This window comes from Carassius auratus, unplaced genomic scaffold (assembly GCF_003368295.1).
Source record: "Carassius auratus strain Wakin unplaced genomic scaffold, ASM336829v1 scaf_tig00000254, whole genome shotgun sequence".
Lineage (NCBI taxonomy): Eukaryota > Metazoa > Chordata > Actinopteri > Cypriniformes > Cyprinidae > Carassius > Carassius auratus.
The window spans coordinates 1,099,267-1,121,123 of record NW_020523286.1 but is presented as its reverse complement, the minus strand read 5'-3'; the positions used below and the strand labels follow the sequence as shown (position 1 = coordinate 1,121,123).

General features: G+C 40.6%; 1 protein-coding gene across 4 annotated transcripts in view; it reads right to left on the bottom strand.

Annotated features, from left to right (window-relative positions):
• LOC113068892 (arginine-glutamic acid dipeptide repeats protein-like) overlaps positions 1-21,857 on the bottom strand; it is a 145,758-nt gene that overhangs the window by 61,792 nt on the left and 62,109 nt on the right. For all 4 annotated transcript variants that reach the window (XM_026241805.1, XM_026241806.1, XM_026241807.1 and 1 more), the window contains 2 exons: positions 12,456-12,921; positions 3,625-3,695 (listed from right to left, as the gene is read on the bottom strand). In XM_026241805.1, the coding sequence (XP_026097590.1) occupies positions 3,625-3,695; positions 12,456-12,777 (393 nt within the window). In that variant the 5' untranslated portion in view covers positions 12,778-12,921. The remainder of the gene's footprint in view (positions 1-3,624; positions 3,696-12,455; positions 12,922-21,857) is intronic.

The following is a 21,857-nucleotide window of genomic DNA, read 5'->3' as shown; positions in this document are numbered from 1 at the left end:
ACACCTGAGCTGAAGTCCTGAATTGTAGGAGATACAAGCACAGCCTCTACTGCAGAAAAAGACATACATCTTCAAAACTACTTCAGATTGCATTTAAATACATTTTAAAAGCAATAAAATAAAATGCAATAAAATCTAACACTGGCATCATAAATTTAGCTTAAAAAAAATCAAAATCAAAAAACACATTTATTCTGGTCCAGCTATAACCGTGTCCACACTATTTTTCAGCAATGTTAGATCTGGAAGTATTTTCCCCATTCATTTTCTCAATATGGATCTCAAAAGACTCGTCAATAAAGAAAATTGTCGAGCATAAACCAAACCAACCAGATCTGAAATAATTCAAACATTACAAACTTGGATTTCAAGGTATTAGAAACCGTGAAATATAAAACAAGACTTTACTACAATCTGATGAAGGTTTGCAAATAAAGAAACAAAGTCTTGTTACTCAAATGTATTTCTGTGACAGCAAGGCTAAATTTTATTTTCTCCACTACTGCTACTTGACTTTAGTTTTTACACCACTCTTACGTGTCACATGAGCCTTCAGAAATCATTCTAATACGCATATTAAAATAGTTGTCCTGCTTAATACTTTTGTGGAAACTGATTTTCTTTGATGAACAAATCGAATAACACCACTTTTTTAAACAAATCTTAATGTTGTAATAAACATTGATATGTGTATGCACACACACACACACACACGCATATATAAGTCAACAAGTGAGCAATGCTCTTTAAACTGAAAGGCGAGGCTTGTGTGTGTAAGAGATTGTGAGACAGAAGAGATGCATATGGCAGCAACTCACTATATTCCCACCCCTTTTTCCTCCGTTAATTTCTTTTATTCTGTCTTTACAACACTAATGTTTACACAAGCTGAGGGGAGCTCAGTCAACTGTGCATTAATCACAAACAAGGGTGGAGGCACCGCACCTGTCTTTGTACATCTTCAAGCTCGTTTAAGCAGGAGGCTCATTCAGAATAGGAATATGATTGAGGGGGAAAAGGAAAAGGTTGAGTGAAAAGCGTGTCAATTAACGGTCTAATTTGGACTGAGTGAAGGGCGGAAAGATCTCTGTGACAGTGTGAAGATCTGTGAGTGCAAGTGTGTGTGTGCACACAAACACACAGATTTCATCGCTCAAAGTGGGCGGAGGGATTGATTGCAGCGTGCAGGTTTTCTCTGCGGTGCTAACTGGATTCCCAGGTCATTAGATAAAGTACACAGGGTGACGTTGTTCAACCCTTAAGACTAGAGGAGAACCATATTAATGAGGTTATTTTGCCAGAAGCGAGGCAATTTCCTCACCTCATGGCAGAAGAGGGTCGCTGAGAGAGAGGCTCACGTGACTCTGCATGAAACTGAAGCTCTCAAAAGCACGCTAGCAAAAATATGGCTGAAACCTGTCCTCCAGAGAGCCATGATCGTTACGCATGTAATGAATTCACTTTATTATGTAGAACCACTCTGTAAATCCGCTAATGCTGGAACCTTTCCGATATCCTCATTTACCGTTATGGCCAGCTATCCTGTTCTGCCCTGCTCAATACGAGTGAATGAATCAAGCAAGCATTAAAAGCTAAGAGAATGCATGAGGAGGGACGTCAATGAGGGGGGTGAGTGGGGTCAGGGCAATTGACCTCAAGGTTTTTCTACCATTTCAGTGGACAGATGCTCGCTCCCCAATTAAGAGGACGGGGTGACAGCCGGCGTTCAGAGGTGAGCATCCAAGCTGTAGCAGCACGTCCATTACACCTGTTTCAAATGAGCTGAACAATGCCACAGCTATGAAACACACATATTCCACATGTTGGGGAAAAAAAGCAGTGCCCTTGATAGGAATGTGCAAAATTAGTTTATTGGCACTGCCTTAACTACTAGTTGACTCAACTGGTCCTAAAAAAAAAAAAAAAAAAAAAAGGGAACTTCAAAATATGTTTATTTATTTGATATTATATAAAACAATTATACATTGTAGTTTAATATTTAGTTTAGTATTTGCTATTACATAAAATATAAATACTAAATTAATACAAATAGATAAAAAAATATTTAGTTTTTGATATTCAGTTTTTACATTACATAGGTTTTTGTTTTATACATTTAAAGTTATATTTAATATTGATATACATTTTTATATATTTTATTAAATGTAGATTTTTTCTTAGATGATAGATATATATACACATGCTATCCATATTTATATATCTATTTCTAATGCAACATCTCAAAATGTTAGCTTGACCCATGCCTAGCAATTACACGCCAAGCCGCTATCCAATCCACTTCATGGCCAACAACATGGATGAGAACGGACTAATTAGATGGATTAAGGTGGTAGGAGATAGAAAGGAAGGCCATTGAAGCCTTGTCTTCTCCTCTGACATTTACAGCCATCAGACAAAGACCCCTAGATCTGCACTTAATCAAGATGAAGATGATCACGAGACATACTATATGTTATTCTTGGCAAGAGCAGGATTCTGCTGCCCTCAGCACTCTTCAGAGCAATCCGATTACAGGCTGCTTGGATGCCCGGGCTCTGGCACGCACTTCCCTACCTACCCTCCCGTCCTTCTCACTCATCCAGCCAGCCCTGAACCCCCCCACTTCAGCTCCTGTGGCTGTCATAAGCTAGCCTGCCCTGTGCCCAACCCCCTCCCATCAGCACCTTACTGTTCAGTACCATTAACAAAGCCTCATGGGTCTTCCTCCACGCACTCTACAGAGGGGGGCTGAAGGACCTCTCGGCTAATTGTCTCCTGCTGTGGGGAAGTAGCCATCAGAAAAGCCATAATGTGCTTATTTGCTTGTGACATAACGTTATCTCTACATAGCAACCATCGAATGTGGCAGCCATGGAAAGAAAAAAAAAAAAAAAAAACTCAACTGTCTGCGGCTGCTGGAGGAAATAAATCAGGGAAATATATTGGCCTAATAAAGTAGATTGAATCTGAGGTGGTTTTGCTCTCTGATCAACGTGTCCTTTGAAGATTCAAGCTTTTTAAGTAGCTGATTAATAATCTATATAAAACGCGTCGGCGAGGAGCAGATCAAGTGGCAAGAACTACGATCCGCAACAGGAGTTTTTCCTTTCCCTTTCTCTCGCTTTTTTTAATTGATCAATTAACGGCACGCAAAACCAAGCTGGCGCTACAACGTAAACATGTGTGAGCTAGCCGAGGCTTTGTAGAGAATATCTGGTGCTCGCTTCACACAAGCTAATTAAACTTGTAAATCTCAGTGTGTTGCAGGCTCATTTTCCTATAGAGTAGAAACACGGGCATTAAAAGCAGAAAAACTGTCAGCACATTTCATTTCCAGAAAACACCCATAAGCCTGGTTGAACAAGCGTACAGGAAAATCTGAAGGTATGAAACCAATTTCCAACACCGTGGCATTATTTCTTTTTAGACATCGATTGCAACCGGCCATTTCACTGAAATGAATCAAGGCAATTACCCACATCAAACCCTTGCATTTGATCCAGCTTTGGACATATAGAAAAAGGTAACAAACGAAACACAATGGCAACAGTGTTACATAAGGTCTGGCGGAGAGGGAGGCTTGATCTGGTGGATGAGGGGAAGGAAAAAGCCAAGTCAACTCACCAGCTTGAAGTCCTGAATGCTACAGATGAAGTAGGGCGTGTTCGGCCGTCGGCTCTCTATGTACACACAATCTGTGAAGAAGATGACAAACAAAAGTGTTACTGGCATCATCTAGTCTGTCAGATAAGATGATCTCAATTATCTTCATTTCTCAAACCCGCACACAATCCTTTGTAAAACACAACTGGAATGTGAGTAATAGGATTAAAGGGCTTTTGGACGCGGGACAGTCCGCCCTTTCCAGAACAGAAATCATGGGGAGGCCGAGAAACTAGGTCGGTATTGTTCCAACACAATTATGTGATGGCAGGGGTTTGTGTAGGGAAGAAAATACAATAAACCAACATGGGAGACAATGTGAAGCTGATATGATATGAAACGTATACCAAATTATGATCAAATTACGTAACTTGTCCTCCTAAGCAAAGCTTAGCAGAGGGCCTCTGTGTTTAAATTTAAAGTGACTGGTGGTATGGCCAGGTCACGAACCTTCATCTTCTTAACAAAAACATTCACACTGCAGAGCCCCAACAAGAGAAAGCAGCTTTAGCTAAGTAGACGCACATACACGCACACATACTTCCTTCCTCTGCGGTCAATCTGCCAAACATTTGTAGAGTGCGGGGGATGAAAAGATCACCCTCTTGTTCCACCCGCTTCTCCGCAGAGAGACAATCTGAGGCGCTCTTGAAATGGAAAATACTTCAGTGCCGTGCTGTACCAACATCAAAATTATTGCAAGTTATGTGGGGCAAAAACAACAACTGATGTCTTTTTGAAAGAAAGGGAGTGTTTGGAGCTGTTTGCTAGATAAGAATCTTATTTACACAGAAGAATGAGCCTCTAGTTTGAAGACAAGCTTTCTTTGATAGTTCAAATGTGTTGAGAACACAAAGAGGGCTGTGCTCGGCTGCTTGGATCACCCTCTGTCAGACTCTGAGGTGCCAGCCACCGCTCCATTCAAAACACTCATTACATTACACTGCTATTTCACACTACAAATCCATTTTACACCGGCAAGCAACTCGGTATTTGTGTTACCTAGACCTGTGCCGTTCAGCTTGAGATGAAGTGATTGGGGTTGCTGTGGTTTCAACTCAACATGAAATCAAAACTAACCATCTTCAGCTTAAACTTCCCTATTGCTGAATACATCCATTCACATTATTCTAAATAAAAAAAAGTGTTTAAAACCTAAAATCAAAATGTTACAAGGATGATGTCACCTAGGATGCCAAGATCATGTTAAACAAGTGTCTAGTTAAGAAAAGGAAAGTCATCACATTCCTTTTTATGATGACATAATCTAATGTCAACCAATAGGCAAGCAGACTTCAACCTGCAAATAAAGTACACATCAAACAAAAGCTTTCAGGTTGTAAAAATAAAAACAAATCAAATCAAACATTAATATAAAACCAAACTCTTAGAATAATGAGCTAGCTAATGCCAAACGGGAAGTTGAAAGTGGCTTATCAGAAAGCAGATTTCAAGAGTCACAACAGATTCCTGAACCCATGATTCATTCACACTTCCTGGCACGTAAACAAAGGCCATACCGCGTGTTAAAAAAAACGAGCTGCGCATTAAACAGCAAGGGCGACTCCACCATCTTGTCTCCAGCTCGCTAAATCCGTAAGCAACGCTCGTGTGTGTTGATGATGGGGTCGAGGCTCGCAGTTACCCAGCAGCCATATCTGCATAACACACAGCTCCTGAAGCGTGGCACAAACACACTCTCACACCACGCCGAGGATAGCAGCCCGAGTGTATGTCATCGCTTTAAGCACAGATTTGGAGATGTTAGAAGCCTTTGTGTCTCTGTAGTGCTAAAACTGCATGGAGATAAATGTTTATCTGAATGCTTCAGTATTCCAGGGATGGATTCACGTAGCGTGGGCTGAGGAGGCTAAAAGCTACTACTAACAAAAGGAGAGCGATTCCGTTCCAGTCCTCTTAGTGCACATCTTTTATTTATTTGTTTTGCCTGGTGCCGTTATTGATCTCATTGCGTTTATCTGTTCAATGCAGCAGGCGGAATAAAGATATTTAATAGGCTGAACACATTGTAAACCGTTCGTTGGGAGGGTAAGTGGGGGGGGGGGGGGGTTAAGAATGCAGAGGGGGCCATTTTGAGTGGGTTGCATGTGTGACAGGAAAGGCTTGTTATCAGAGCTGGTCCGCACAGGGTTTTCTAAGGCTTTATAGTGTGTTAGTGGGGTGGGCTGAGCTCTGCCCGTCTGTTTCTACCTGCGCTCATCCTCTCATTTACAAGATAATGTAAGTGAATATATCCATCAGCGCCGTGACTGACCGCCTTCACCGGAGGGGGAGGGGAGGCTGGAGAACAAAAGAGACAAATCTCAATGAAATGAGATGACATGTTTCAGAATGTCCCAGGCGCTGTTGAGAGGGATTTACCTTTGAGAATTGCGGCTTATAGTCTCTTAACCCGGCTGGTAGATTCATTTAGAGGAAATGGATTCCCTACATACTGACAAGGCAATAGATATCTGTGCTGTGAGCCGTAAGGAAAATACTGAGGTATAAAGGGCTGGTTTGAAATGCTTCCTGAGGTAAATGAAGCCGTAAATGTGACTTCAGCCTATTTCTGGGGAATTACGCTAAAGGAAAATCTATATTTTGCAGCATTTATGTATTTCTCGATATATAAATAATGAAAATTTACTTGATAAGAATTGAGAATGAAACTGAATCATTTTCATTTAGTTACACCAGCATTACTTTACTAAGACTTGATGGAATTCTGGTCACATTTACCGTTGTTTGGTGAAACCTAGTCATTTCAGAGTATTTCATGTGAGGATGAAAGATTTCGCCATGCAGATTTTGCATCGGGTTCAAGTTCGTCACAGATTTGCTGCGTTGACCCACAAAAAAGCTGCTTGGTTTGAAATCTGTGCTTCACACATTGCTAGACTGCTGACAATAGACAAATAACCTTTTTTGCTAATGTGACTGCATTTTAACACCACTTTTGCCATTTAAGTTAAAATCGGAGATGTCATTAATTGCACGGTTTGCTGTTTTGTAAAGCAATGAGCTATGCTAAATGAAAATGCAACAGTAATATGCGACAGGAAAAACATTGCTAACATTCTAGTCTAGCCGAACAAAGTCAGCAAAAACTAGCCAAGAAATGGCTTTTACAACAATCCAAAAAGGTACTTTTCCCACCCATCTGTGAAACTCGTTTCCAAACAAAAGGTCCTCAGAAAATAAACCGTGTTTAATATTTTACAATAATGACATTCCTCGCTGGCCGCGGAGAGTTGTGAGGCTGTAATTTGCGCTGTACTCTTTGAGAGCGGACCTTTAAGACTCCAATCTGTTCAGCTGCGTTCCAGCCATTTTGTGCTTTTAGAGAAGCCCCTCTCCATCAGAGAGAGAGAACAGGCAGAGAAAAAGAGAGAGAGAGAGAGAGAGAGAGGCGTCTGGGGGAGGGGTGTATGGGATTTGAGGGGATGTGTACTGTTCTAGGGGCTTTGTGGACTCCCAAATGTCTCCCACAGGCCACAGGTCCCAGCTCTCTCTCCCTCTCAGTCTCTTTACCTGGCTCTCTTGCTCTCTCGCTCTCTCTTTAGTGGCCCGAGGAGAACAGAAGGGTGGGGGCTTTGCAAACAGCACAGATCCATTATCGACCACTCTGCTGGAGCAGCCTGGCCTCATCCTTAGATTGAGATTTATTGAGCTGAAGAAATAGTCCATCACACGCCAAAACGCGCTCACACGCGCACGCACCCGTGCTTAAAGTAAAACGACAAAACGGATGTTAGAAGTTGATCTGTTAGCAACTATTATTTCTTAATGTATTGTCACTTGTCACTTAGCCACATGAATATTCATGTGGAAAGGGAAGTGGGGTAGCACTCATCCAACCCTCCTCCTCCTCCGCCGCCGAAGCTTATTGTTCACTCAACCATTCTTCTAAACCGGTGAAGCATGGCAAATTTAAAACACACCTTTACCGATGAAAGAGACCTGCCCAGCTTTCCGTGTCAATCCAGTCGCTGTTTTAATCCACTCCCGCCTCCGAGGAGGAATGCTGAGACACAAAAAGGTGCCGTCGAGAAAACCTGTCTTATTGTTAAACGCAGACGGCTGCTGCGGTCATCCTTCAACATGCTTATCTTGAAATTAAAGTAGCAGGAGGAATGCAATAATGAAACGACAGGGGGTTCGGACCAGGTGCCGACTTCACACTCCACAAGTCACATTCACACCCCTCTCTTCCTACATGACCAACAAGCGACGAAGCGTCGACCTGTGCCGCTCGTGTCACACCGTACTTGGAAGTATTTCAGCGCAGGTGCTTCAGCTGGCACCAATGCCCTGTGTCAGGAGAAACAGGCCAGTCTTAACCCTGCTCATCCAATTCACACTGCTCCTTGTTGAGACCTGCAGCTTCAAATACACACTCACACATACACTTCTTCTGTTCTTCTCTCATATGACAAGCTTGCAAATTTCCGGGCTCATCTCATAGCAAGAGCTTAATACCTCCGGTCCGAATTAGATCAAACCCTTATAGTAGCAAGCAGAAAAGAGCTGACTCCCTCTGGGCTGGGAACACAAGTCGTTTGACGAGTGTGGTACACTTGGTCTGTAGCAGCTTTCTAATTTGTAATTGGCAGGTGGTTCGATTTCACAAAAGCTCCTACAGTCTCCCTGTCATACAAAGCTACACGAAGGAAATTTCAGAATAGATCCGGCTCTTTTATTTCCAGCTATGGGCTTGGTACTGGGGATTTCTCTGCACACTGTTTGAAACCTTGTAAAGGAAGAATTTCGGTGACACTTAAGCCTTTTGTTTTTGGAAGAATAAAAGTGGCATATGGGGGTTTAAAACGAAGAAACAAACAAAAGCGCCCAACAACATGACTGTTTGAATCTCTCAAGCTAAATGCGTTTTGTTTCACACAGTGTCATTACGCTAAACTAGCTATTCGCAAAAGAGTTTTGTCTAAATATATAAAAAATAAGAGGTTTTGAATGCTACAGATACAGCAAACATAAAAATATAAGAAATGATGTTGTACAAATCAATATAAGACACTGTTCAATATGATAAAACGAAGAAAAAAAAATGCAGAAATTGATAAGATAACAAATAGTGATAATGATCCAATAAAGGGTCAAACAAAAAGATGTTTTTGGCACAAGAACCCTTAAGATGAGTGACCCTCAGGGAAAAATAAATGCTATGAGTGTAAAATGTATCTCTTTTAATTGACCGCATTTAATGATTTGATTTATAAAGCAAAGCTTCTGTTCTCCCCTTCGAGACATGGATCTGAGGGTCTCCTTGTCGCCTGCTCTGCCTCCGCCTGCTTTTCATCCCCCATCTCGGTTTCTGTCTGTCTAAATCTTGAGACAGCTGGAAGCAGAGTGGAAGACATGCATGGAAAAGTTGTCTCTCAACATGGGGTGATACTGTTGCTGTCTCTTCAGAAGAGCAACAGGGAGATGAAGACTGCTGCTTGATGACTCACTCAGGTGGTCAAATGCTGTTAGTCTCACCTCGCTGAATAATACATGACTCTAAGCCAAGAGAGAGCCTGGTTTCTCCCCTCTGACAACAAATGGAGGAGGAAGAGGAGAGGTTTATTTCGGCGATGGCCCGAGCGCTCTTTTTGCGAAGGTGGTGCCTGTCCATTTTCACCCCGCCAAGTCTATTGTGCTCATTCTTGACTGTGTTCCAGGGAAAGATCTGAAGCTTTGCTCGCCTGTTAGTGTTTCTATAACCTCTCTCTACTGTATCCACTGACAAACATGAAACGGACACAGAGCTGATAATCTGGCAAAATTGCGAGCAGAAAAAGAAGTCTTTTTCTGTCTTCAAATGACATTAGAGAGCTGGCAAGAAATTCACACGGCTCTGTGTGGATGTGGGGACAACGTGTTCGAGCTCCCGGGTGGAGATCTCAGCCTTACGGAAAAGACTGCAAGCTTTGGGTGGTTCCGTAATTGGGCGACAGCTGTCCAGACACCCACAGAAAGCCAGGAGAGAGGGGTAGAGAAATAGAGGCCCTCTTCAGGGATGTACTCATCGAAGAACTTTCATAAATTCAACATCCAGACCTCCACTTCAGTCATAACCTCAACCACAAGCTCCGCTCCAAAATCTAGTAAGCTGCCTTGCTGTTTACACCCTACACAGTCAGCAGCCTGCTAACATTAATAACTTGGAAACCTCTTCCCCTCGATGTTCGCAATAGCGATTGCTTGTTGACTTTTACAAAGCGTCTTAAGACATATTTTTATACAGGCTTTTTTATAACATTTTTTATTGAGACTTAAATCCACTCTATATGTATATGCTGTTTGTTTGTTGTTTGTTTGGTCTTATGCAGTGACCTGTATATTGCTTGTAAGGTGACCTTGGGTGTTCTGAAAGGCGCCATGAAATAAAAATGCATTAACTTAATAATAATAATGGTTAAAGTACGTCTAACTTCTAAAGATTAACCTGTGAGTGTTAGATGCCAGCAAAGGCAGTCTAACTGTAAATGGAAATCATCCTGCACAACTCAACATCATCGGATATCAAAAAAATGTTAATATAAGTTGATAACTGATATAGGGCACTAATTTGGAGCAAATAATCATGCCGGTCTCCTTTTGGAACTGTGTTTGCATCCAGAGAGCATTTATGCTGCCTTAAAATGCTCTCTAGTTAGGCAGCCTGCTAGGTTTTGGAAGAGCGCTGTAATGAGCACCCTTAGCTAAGCCCACTTTGGACATTCACCTCTCTTTATTGTCAGCATTCTCATCACACAGGTGGGAGTGGTACTCATCCAGCCAATCCTACTTGATGAGCTCTCCATTTTAAAAGCCAAATGGCAGCCAGGGAGACAAATTGCCGTCACAGTACAAGGACATCGGTGTGACTCCGGGTTGTAAAGACGGAATGCAGACAGCCACGGCCAGCTCACAGAGGCCTGAGTATTGATCTCATGTGTGTATAATCTCCTGGCTGGATCCATAAGCTGCCTCTGTGTAGCGAATATCCGCAAAGCTACAGGGAGCCTGGACACGAGAACGCCACTCAAAGGCCTGATCGATTCAGCTGCTTTACTCTTCCTTCCATCCGAGCGGCCCTGTCTGCAATACAAATGCCTCTCCAGCTCTCTCTCCCCATCCATATCACACTCCACTCTCTCCTCATTTCCAATCCTTCCTTCCCTCCTCACTCAAGCACACTCCATCTCTCCAACGACGTGCCTTATTTGCTTTTTCAGACAACCTAATAAATGCATGCTAAGATTACTATAAAAACATTAGCGGGCAAAAAAGTATGAGGGTGATCTCCGTGTTGGCTTTCAATATTACTTCCTCTTATCTAGTGTCATACGTGCGCACAGCCGACTCTCTCGAGCCATAAAAGCAATTATTGTCTTGTTTCAGTTCTCTCCCTTGATTACGCTCTCTCTTTTTCCGTTGGCTTCTCGCCGTTTTTAATACCCACTCCAAGGGTGGCCGGTTTTACATAGTGTGTGTCACTAGACAAATATAAAAGGATTTAACATTTAGTAGGGTTTAATCCAGCACAGGCTTTGTGTCTACTTAAGCCTCCCGAATCAAATCTGATTGCAATAAGGCTGCAGCGACTGACCGCAAACTGAATGAATGCATGCATATTCGCCTAGATCAGCACAATTACATAAAAAATAAAGCTGAAATCGCAATATGGCTTAAGTATGCATGCATTCTACATGATACAGTGTTTTCAGATTTATGATGTATAGGAAATTGCAAGTCAAGTTAAAAGGTTTGCTGTATAAACAGCATATTGCAAATTCGTAATCATTAGATCACTAAAATGACTTAGTCTACTGTGGTGGAATTAAGATTCCCTTTTTTTGAAATAACAAAGGCTCTTTAAAGCAGCCATCTTCAAAACATGGTGACAACCCTTTCTATTCTCCACTGCAACGCTGACAAAATCAACTAACATGCCTCAGACATGTGATTCAATTCAGACTTATCTAAGCAGAGCAGCAGTGCTCTCCGAAACAGAGCAAGGGAAGGGGTCTGCTGGGTCATTATCGAAAGAGAGCTTCAGCAACTGTGTTTTCAAGGACCTTCGGCAGATAATGCCTCCAACCTGATTCCACTGGGGCAACGGCTAGAGGAAGAGGAGGAGGGGGGCAACCGTCACACCATTCCCCACCTTCCCCCTCTGAGCAAATGAATCTCTAAGCAGAAGAGATGGGGTGAAGAGACGAGGTTGAAAATTTGCAAAGGCTATAATTTGACGACTTCGCATTAAATAACTAAGCATACTGCTTGACCTTTCTGTTGCTACTAAATAAATGAAAGACATGGCGAGGATGATTTAGGACTACGGCAGCTGCGCTACACAGCCGTGCCTTGCCCTCCACCGGAGTGTTGACATTTCCCCCCAGCCTCATGTACAACCAATTTCTAAACAGCAGGTGAAAGAGAGGCCATGTTTACAGCGCAGGAAAAGGTTATTGCTCTGGTCTAGGCTCAATCTCAGTGCCTAATAAAGACCTAATGTGGACCGCTTCGCTTTTTCTGCCGCTCACTGAAAAAATAAAGAAAAACAAGAATCTTACGTGTGTGAAAAACATAACCGTTTCAAATATCACCACATGGATTTCTTCTGCATTTTCATCAAGAAGCAGGGAATTTATTTTGTCAAGCACAGTAGCCAATGCTAACAAAATATTGCCAGATACATACTTGCAGTCTAATGGCATGTTTATTTTATTAAAACCGGCGTTTCAGCTGAAACTACGAGTCAGACAGACAAAATGTTTAAGTATATTACAACCAAAACTTACCGCCAGATCTATAAACAATATCATCCTCCGTAATGAAGGAAGTGATCTCGCCGTTCTCCGTTCGCTCATAGCGTGACTTCTTCTTGGGTAGCTTTTTCTTGTTCTTTTTAGTGGCCTCCTCGGCGGTGGCGGCCCCAGGCGTCTCATTGTCATCGTCCTCACTGTGTTCGCTCTCTGCATAGTTCTTAGCTCCACCCTCTAGTGTGCAACTGCGCCGTGGTCGTGAGCTCTCGCTTTCACGCATTTTGTCCCGCTTTTCACGATCTCTGTCCCGGTCCCGGTCGCGCTCCCTCTCCTTGTCCTTCTCTTTGTCGGCAGTCATGATTCGCCACGTGCCTTCTTCTGTCCTCTCACGGCTGGGCCTCCGTGAAAGGTAGACTGTGAGCCTGGGCTTCAGTCTTCTGAATTTACCAATCAAATCCAGGGAAAATTTGGCCACACCAACAACCCCAGTGTTTCAGAAGAGCTGAATGGAGAAAATAAACACATTGTTAGAGAGGTAAATAAAGGGACACTTCTTTTGTTATATATGAAGGCATTTTTGTTGTACAGTAACATTAATACACAGTTAAAAATAATGTATTTTTTTTAGAGGGAGCAGAAAAACAATATCAGGGTACTATTCTATGATTATTCTGATATTACAGTGAAGACAAAAAATTCCTAAAATATTATTTTTGTTTTGTGGTGATGTACAGCAACATGCAGTAAAAACCCATAAAAACAGGAAATTATATGCAGACCCACATGACGTTATCAAGGTCAATAAGTCTCTTGAAATATCACATAATTAGACATTTTATTTGTATAAAAAGACAAGGTTAAATGTAAAATGCCATTTGGTGCCACTCACCCAAAAATACAAAATTAAAGAAGAAAAAAATTAAGACATTATAAAATAGTCAGCACCAATAGCATTGTGGGCAGCGCCGCGAAATATAGCACATTTATATGTTTTTGATGTCCCGAGTTCCAGCTCGTAGACCTTTCTCAGGCCCCCTCCTCTCACTTCACTTCCTCTCTACATTACGGTTTAATAATTTTACACCTTTTTCTTATAATATAAAATAAAATTATACAAATTCAGTTAAAACTAAAATGTGTACACTCACGCATTCAAAGTGAAAGAAAATTGTGACACTTAATGGTTACACCATTAAAATAGATGTGGCTTTTAAACAGGCTTTTTACAAATTCCGTAGGGCTGGGAATTATATCAAATTTGTACGATATATCGATATTCTCTTTATAAGCAATCCGATATGGGGCAATACCGCCTATATCGATATACAGTATCTTGATGCAAGCACATCTGAATAATAGCGCAATTTGTCTTAAAACTAGTAAGATATTGTTAAAATGTACAGTTTAAAGCGGCTCACCCCATCAAACGCTCCGACAGACTCATGTGCTTCTAAAAGTGACACTACTTGTGCTGTTGAACTCGTTTGAGATGTGCGGTTTTCCTCAGTGCATAATTTACATTTCACAGGTATATTCTCCATCTGTAAATGTTACAGAGTGCACAAGCCTACTGCAAGCGATTCTCCACTAAACTTCAGACTTCACTGAACCGGGTGCCGTTTTGTGCATGCGTGCCAAACACATGCAGCACAATAGAATAGGAGCACAATAATTCTGACTAAGATACACGTTTTACTAAAATATTTGTAGTTGGACAATAAATGTGCCATGAGTACAATTTAAAACCCAGAAGTAGCCCAAGTGTGTTTTATGATAGCAGTAACTGTGTAAAGTGACTATTGTAATGGGGTAATCAAAATATAATGCAATTAATCCATGCTTCTGTTATCATTTCTATTCATTTTTAGTTAAGTGAAACTTTTGCTTTGAAATAGCATTGTTTTTGTAACAATATTAGAATGTAATATGATTTTAGCCTATTTTTTCAAATAATATAGCCTACATGGTTACTTTCACTATATTGTTTTCATTGCCTTTAAACAACGTTTCAGTGGACAACATTGGACGGGATATAAAAAAAAACATATATTGTTTTACTCCAAATGGAAAAATGTATAAAACAACAAGATATGTATTGTATATCGCAAACCACCAAAAAAATACAGAGATCTGTTTTTTGGCCTTATTGCCCAGCCCAAAAATTCCGTAACACACAGTGAGAAATATTTGTAAAGCCAAGGGCCTGTTGATACTCATGCAATAGCTTTAATCAATCACAGCCGGCGAGCAGCACTGTGACGTCGTGCACCAAAAGGAACATCAATCGGCGGTCTTCTCCACGGCAGCAGCGCACGTCCTCAGGAGAGCTCTGAGCACAGCTATATCAAAAGAGCACAAACTTCAAGCTGCCTGCTCTATTCCCCAGCTCATTTTTGCCTGTCGATGAAAAGCAGCACTATGTTTCCCCGTACAGTGACCTAAACAGGATTCCCCACTGCATTTTCAAATAGGCTCAGCCGCACGTTTTACAGGGTATTAGGCTTATATAGACCTTCGCACAACTAGCCAGTTCAGGCTATGGAGAATTCCTTACAAGCAATATGTTAGACTGGAATAAGACCCGGCGCTCCCTCCAGGCCACAGTGTTTGTTGGTTGTGCATGCTGGTCAGACTCACTACAGCCTGGCCAGAGGCGGCCCTACCTCAGCTAGCACAGCGATCACCCGTGGAAATCAGAACAGACAGGCACGGAGAAGAAAACCTGGCAGGAGACTCAGACAGAAAACAGCTTTGGATCAAATCCTGTTTTTACAACGCTTGCTGCTACTTGCCTCTTTTAAGTCAACATTCATAAAAATAAAGATCAATCTTTCGTTGGCCGAAAAGTGCAAAGTGGAAAAACAAAACGAGACCTCCAATACAAGAGCATGAAACAAATGTGTAACGACAATGAAGTGCACTTTTGCACCGCTTCAAAAGAATGGGAAAGTAAAGATTACAGCCGCTGGTGCAGCTAAACCTGACAACTGCCTAAAAAACTACAACGGGTGTATTTTTGAAATGCGAGGAACCTGCGGGAGGACAGCAGCAGGACAGAATTGGGCTGTTTGTCAGTGTGAGAGGTGTGTTTATAGAGCAGGTATAAAAATGAAGAGAAATGGCTTATGACAGGCACACTGGTGCAGTTGACAAGCAGTCCTGTCAATGGCAGCCTGTCATCTTGAGTAGACGACAACTGACAGGGCAGCTGCTCTCCTCATCAACCTCCAACACTACAGACTGATTACAGTGCTGCGCCGCCACGTCACGGCCCGATTAATCACCTTATGATGAGTTACCGCGCTGACCACCAGTCTGAGCACACAAAAACACATAGGATATATACACTAACCAGATATGTTTCTATAAACGCAGTGTTTTTCTTCATTATATGTGTGTTTTCTTCAAGTCACAGCAAAGCTATGCATTTTCAAACTCGACAAGCTGGTGGGCTGCTAAAATGACTAATCGATCGGGAAAAAACCCTGCATTATTTAGCCAATTCTGAGTTCATTGGACGGGTTTCATGATTCTGGTGTTCAGGTGGTCTGGTGGTTCATGAGAGCAAGATAATCAAACAGAATGCAGGGGTTGAGGTGCATTCCACAATTTTAAACTTAAAAATATGATAGTGACCTAATATAATTAAAAAGCATACAATCAATGTCTGAGAAGGTTTTACCATACAAAAAGTAAAAAAAAAGAAAAGGTGCAAGAAAAAAAAAAAAAGACAAAGAATCTTGACAAACTGGTCAGTCACAATCTCATTATTAAATAGTTGGATGAGAAAATATATACACCCAAGATTTCAAAATAGTTTTAAACAGCAACTTTGTGTTTTAAAAGGTAAAAACATAAGATAAATATGAGAATGTAATGTGGCGAAAAACATGGTACAAATGTCTGAAAAGGTCAGTCTGTTGAAAAATTAGAAAATATAGTATAGCCAAGACTTAGCCAAAATAATTTTAAATAGCAGTACTAATGTAACGGATTAAAAACAAATCTTAAAATAATAAGAATAAAATATTTTATTAATAAATAATCCACTAAATTAAAACAGGAAAAATATAAAAACTAAAAACTTATTATATATAAGTTATTCGTTTTTATATTTTTCCTGTTTTATTTTAGTTATTTACATATACACACACATTTTACAGCACAAGGACTAAATTGAGAAGTTGTCAAGAAAATAAGTTTTAATGTGGTGGCATCTTGATACTATTTGGTGACCAAAAAATATTACGGTAGCTGGAACCATACTGTAAGATGATAAAGGTGTCAAGACAACCCTTACTGCCTTATGCTGTTCATCACGTGCTGAATCACTTACAGCCACAGAAAGGTCAGCAATCCACACATTCTCCACGTAAAGAGCATCTTATTTATACCCACAGGAGCACAAGCATCCAGTGATAAGCAGCGGCTGCAGTGAGCTTCACAGCAGCGAACAGCAACAATGCAGCGGTTCATGTGGCGTCTGAATGGTGACCAGGACCAATTAAGCAATGGCGAGTACTCCCCTCAACAGTACCCACAGATGAATAACGCGCTGTGGGGCAGGTGAGGCTTGAAGCCATTACACATCAATCACCAGAGCAGGACCTTTTGAAAGATACCAGCTGTCTTAATGGAAAAGGGAGGGAGAGAGGCAGGGAGGGAGAAAAATCAGCCATTTGTGAAAGCTGGTGAAAAAAAAAAAAAAAAAGCTTCAGGGGTCTCAGCCAACAGCACCTATTTTACCATTTCCATTACTGCAATGAAGTCAAGGGGTGTGAGCCAGGAGGTTTTAAATAAAAATACATTTCTCCTTCAGAGCAGCGGATAAATTAGACCTTCTCACCCCTCCAACCACACAGTTGCTCTCCCACTATTAACACATCACCTCACAATGGGCACGCAGCAGGGCTCTATTACAAAACACACTCCTTTTTCAACATTACTCTTTCATGCTGCCATGTTTTATTCATCCTAAATCACTCTCCTATTACGCCAATAGCCCATGCATTCATCTCTGTGATTTGAGGTAAAAGCCAATAAAGGGTCAGACAAACGCAAATGCCATTTCCCCCAAGAAACCCCAACTGCCAGGTGTGCTTGATTTGCAAATATAGTCAAAGATTGCTTTGGATAGGTAAAGTCAACAAGCAGACGGAAACAAGATTTTTAGTGATCCCTGATCTGTATTTTCAATCGGTGCATTACGAAACGCAGACGTTTGACTGGCGAGGATTATCAACGGTTTTCCAGAAGGAAGTTGTGAAATGCACGTCTGATGTGATTGTTTTCGCCGAGCGAGATTAGCCTCGGAACATATCAAACAAAACATTATCTGCAATACGAGTAACTGAGATTTATCAGACAAATGTCTCGTTCGAAGCTCATCCAAGAGAGCTACTCTGAAAACAGCTTTGTTTGAAATCAATCTATTTTTCCAGAGAGCCAAAGTGAAAAGCTCGATAAATAAATAAATAGACATTTGAAGCAGAACTCCAACAACAACAAAAAAAACACAGCACTATTATCTGGTGTTGAGTTATCAAAGATTTCTGTTATTGCTGATGAAAGCATCACACTGACTCTGTATTGTGTTAAATTATGACTCGCAGCAGTTCAATTCCAATAGTTTCACATGATCACGCAGCAGAAGCATGTATAATCTGTACTAAAAATTAAGATTCACACCATCGGTCCGCTAATAGCAGCATCTTTATCTGATGGCACACATTTATTCTGAAACCGTTTCTACTCGAAAAAATTATACCAAATAAAATCCAGCCTACTCTAAATATTAATGGCCACTACTGACTATTTCTAACAATTACTCAGTGCTCCTCAATAAATGGCTACTTTATTGATACGGCTGTGTAATACAGTGTAGGATCCTCTCCACACGGGAACTGTTTTTATTGAGTTTTAAATTGCGCAGACAGGCTGATGGATCTTTAAGCTTTACCGAAGCCAGTTCCATTAAGTGCTATAATGCAAGAAATGGCCTTCCTTCAAAGCATAACTCTATAAAGACTGCATTATAAACAGCCTAACATCTATGTATTCGGTTCTTCTACTGCAGCCTTCAGGAACAAAAAAGACTTTTGTTACTTCTAAGAGCTTAACCGAAAGTGGAGTTACAGATGATCAAGACAAACACTGCAGAACTCATTTAAAGAAATCTGACATATATAGACACATACATATATATATATATAGACACATACATATATATATATATATATATATACACACATACATACATACATATATATATATATATATATATATATATATATATATATATATATATATATATATATATATAAAACTTGCCATGGCATCAAAAGCACTAGAAATGTTGCAAGTTGCATGAAACAAAAAGCAATGTACTTTTGCAGAATGAGATAATATATATATATATATTATATATATATATATATATATATATATATATATATATATATATATATATATATATATAGGGATGGGTATCGTTAAGGTTTTAACGGTATTACTACTCTTACCGATACTGCTTAACGGTCCGGTACTTTAATGGTATTCTTATCGGTACTTTGTGTTGTGTTTCTTTGTGTTGTCAGGCAGTCGAAAACTTTGCATTTCTCTGTCTGCACATAATGCACTTTTGAAAGATGCTTTGACAGATTGCTTGTGTTTCCGCCTTTACATGCAAAATTGTTGTTGCACTTATGACAACCAGCATTATCTGCATCAACTGTAGTGAAGTAGAACCACACTTTGGAACGTTTTGCGGTCTCCGCCATCTTCACTCTTTGTATAAAAAATTTCAGCAATGGATAAATGGATTTGCAGCACTAAAAACTGCTTGCAGTAGCACTGCTACTAAATTAATTTAAAAATCCACATACAGCTATTATCAGCTGTTCCTTCATCTTGGCTGAGCTTTCAACGTTAGTACTGAAAAAGGTGAGGAAGTTACATGACCCGCGGTGCGCTTACGGCATTCTGAAAAGTTAAGATGTTTTTAACTCGATGTGTTGTGGATGCGCCTGGAAAAAACGAGCTCGTCGCACCATGTGCGCATCACGACCAGCTCGCTTGCATTATGAGCGCGCATACCGCGCACCCACATTTGAAATAACGAACTTGAACGCGCGTGATATGTGAATGACCGTGTGCGTGTGCCGCGCTCGTTCTTGTTGTGTGTGTGTGTGTGACTGACAGACAGCCTCCGCGGCGCGCATGATAGATCTTGCAGATCTCACAGACAAACGTCTTAATATGATCGCACATTAGAAATGTTTGGTAAGATAAAATGTGCACGATAACATTATTAAGCAAAAATACACAGTACACTAATTTTTTCCCCTCCAGTACCGAAAGCAGAACCGATACCGTCAGATCTTACTGATACTACGGTCTTTCATAATTTAGCCCCGGGGCCAGTTTAATACTTAATAATATATATATGTATGTGTGTGTGTGTGTGTGTGTTTTTGTCCCATTTAAACAGGTATCAATATGCATAGCGGTTTATACTAGGGCTGCATGATAAATCGCATTTATCATGCGCATCTTGTCAGTAAAGCCGGTTCTGTGATTAGTAAATCTCCAGCACATGCTTTTAGATGGAGCAGCATTTACTACACACAAGCCACGCAATATCACGTTCGTTATCAGCGATGAACCACCTGTGATAATGAAAGTTGTTGGCATAGCTTGTCAGTGAACTACAGCACTGTGTAGTAAATGCAGCTCCATCTGAAATCATGTTCTGGAGATTTACTATTAATCAGAGAACCAGCTTTACTGTCAAGATGTACATGATAAATGCATGCGATTTATTGTGCAGCCTTAGTTTATTCATATGCATATGAAATGAGACCTGATTTGATATTAGAGCAATAATACTTTCAAATATGCACTTTGCTATTTGAATATCCTCTTTAATGTCTAATCAAAAGCTACCACTCTACTTTAATATACTGTCATATTCAGATCTCATGAGGGCATCTTACACAAACACTGGCTGAAAATTAATTCTGCACATCTCCATTGCCTCAGTAACTACACAAACGTTGATGATTTATATACAGAAATCAGTTGGCTAATCTGAGCCCTGAGGAGTCAGTAAACCAGAGGCTGAAGGCTAGGCTCCAAGCAATCAGAGTATGTGAGAGTAAGTGGTTGTGTGTGAGAGTGTGTATTCCCTCTGCACAATTCCCGGAGGGGCCGGCTCCCCATCAGCGCTTGTGTCTATTATCAGCATCGTGCCTGAGAGTAACTTCATTTCACACTGTAAGACACAAACACAGTGCAAACCACACTGAGGGCTCTCAGACAAGTTTGTCCGTGTGGCAGAAAGTGTGTGTGTGGGTGTGTGTGTGGGGGGGGGGGGTAGGTCTGGATAGTCAAGCTTTTAGCCTGGTCATGTAGTAAACAAGCACTTTTAGAGGGAGTATCAACAACTGAAGGAGTGCGCTTATGATGAGAACATGACTGGCAAATGCTAAGCAGGGAGAAACACATTTAGTCCATACTATGGCTTGCTTTCTTCTGCAGAATAAAAATAAAATTATATATAAAAAGGCCCTATAAAATTTGTTTTATTTTTTCAAAATTCTGATTTTCCGTTTTAGATTTTCCTGGATGTTGTTTTATTTTTCAATTTTAATTTAATTACTATTTATTAAATGGCTAATTTAATATATAAAGCATGTCTTATTAATCAACATCATATTAGTAGTAGTACTATCATTGCATTAAATAACATTTGTCACAGATTCTTCAAATTAAACCTAACTTTTATTTTGACGGTTTCTTTGTTTATATGACAATAGTTGTTCTTAAGAGTGGCTAAAATGTTGAATATTGATAAAGAGAACCATGTCTTTTTGCATTCAACAAAAAGTGAACAAGGGAACAAGTATGCATATGAAAATCAATGCGCATTCAAAGCAAGATGTATTTAAAGGGAGTAAACCTCGTTTTAACCATCAATCTGGTGTTCTGCAGCAGACGTGTCCTTTGCTTGGCTTCACCCGAGCAAACGCTATCAATACTCAATCAATGGCGGATAAACACATGCGTCACTTTCTAAATCTACCCTAGATACAGAGGATATTAACATTACACGTCCCCACCTCCCCTGATCTGCTTTGATTTACAATACAATGAATTCAGTGTGAATGCAGCCGTTTACAAAAGCCTATTCACTGTTTCAATAGGTTCAGATTGTGTAGCAGCAATGCCTGTATGGCTTTTTCCTCCTCAATCAAAATATAATCGGCATAATAGCTGATGTAGAAAGACTGTTAGCATGGTGCAGTGCAAGATTTTTTTTTATTTTTTTTATTCTATAGCTAAAAGACGACATCTAAAAGTAGTCAGTAGATCAAAAGCCTCATGGCAGCTCAGCCTGAGCCTCATTCACAGTGAAAGCAGGGAGGTCTCAGGGAAGCA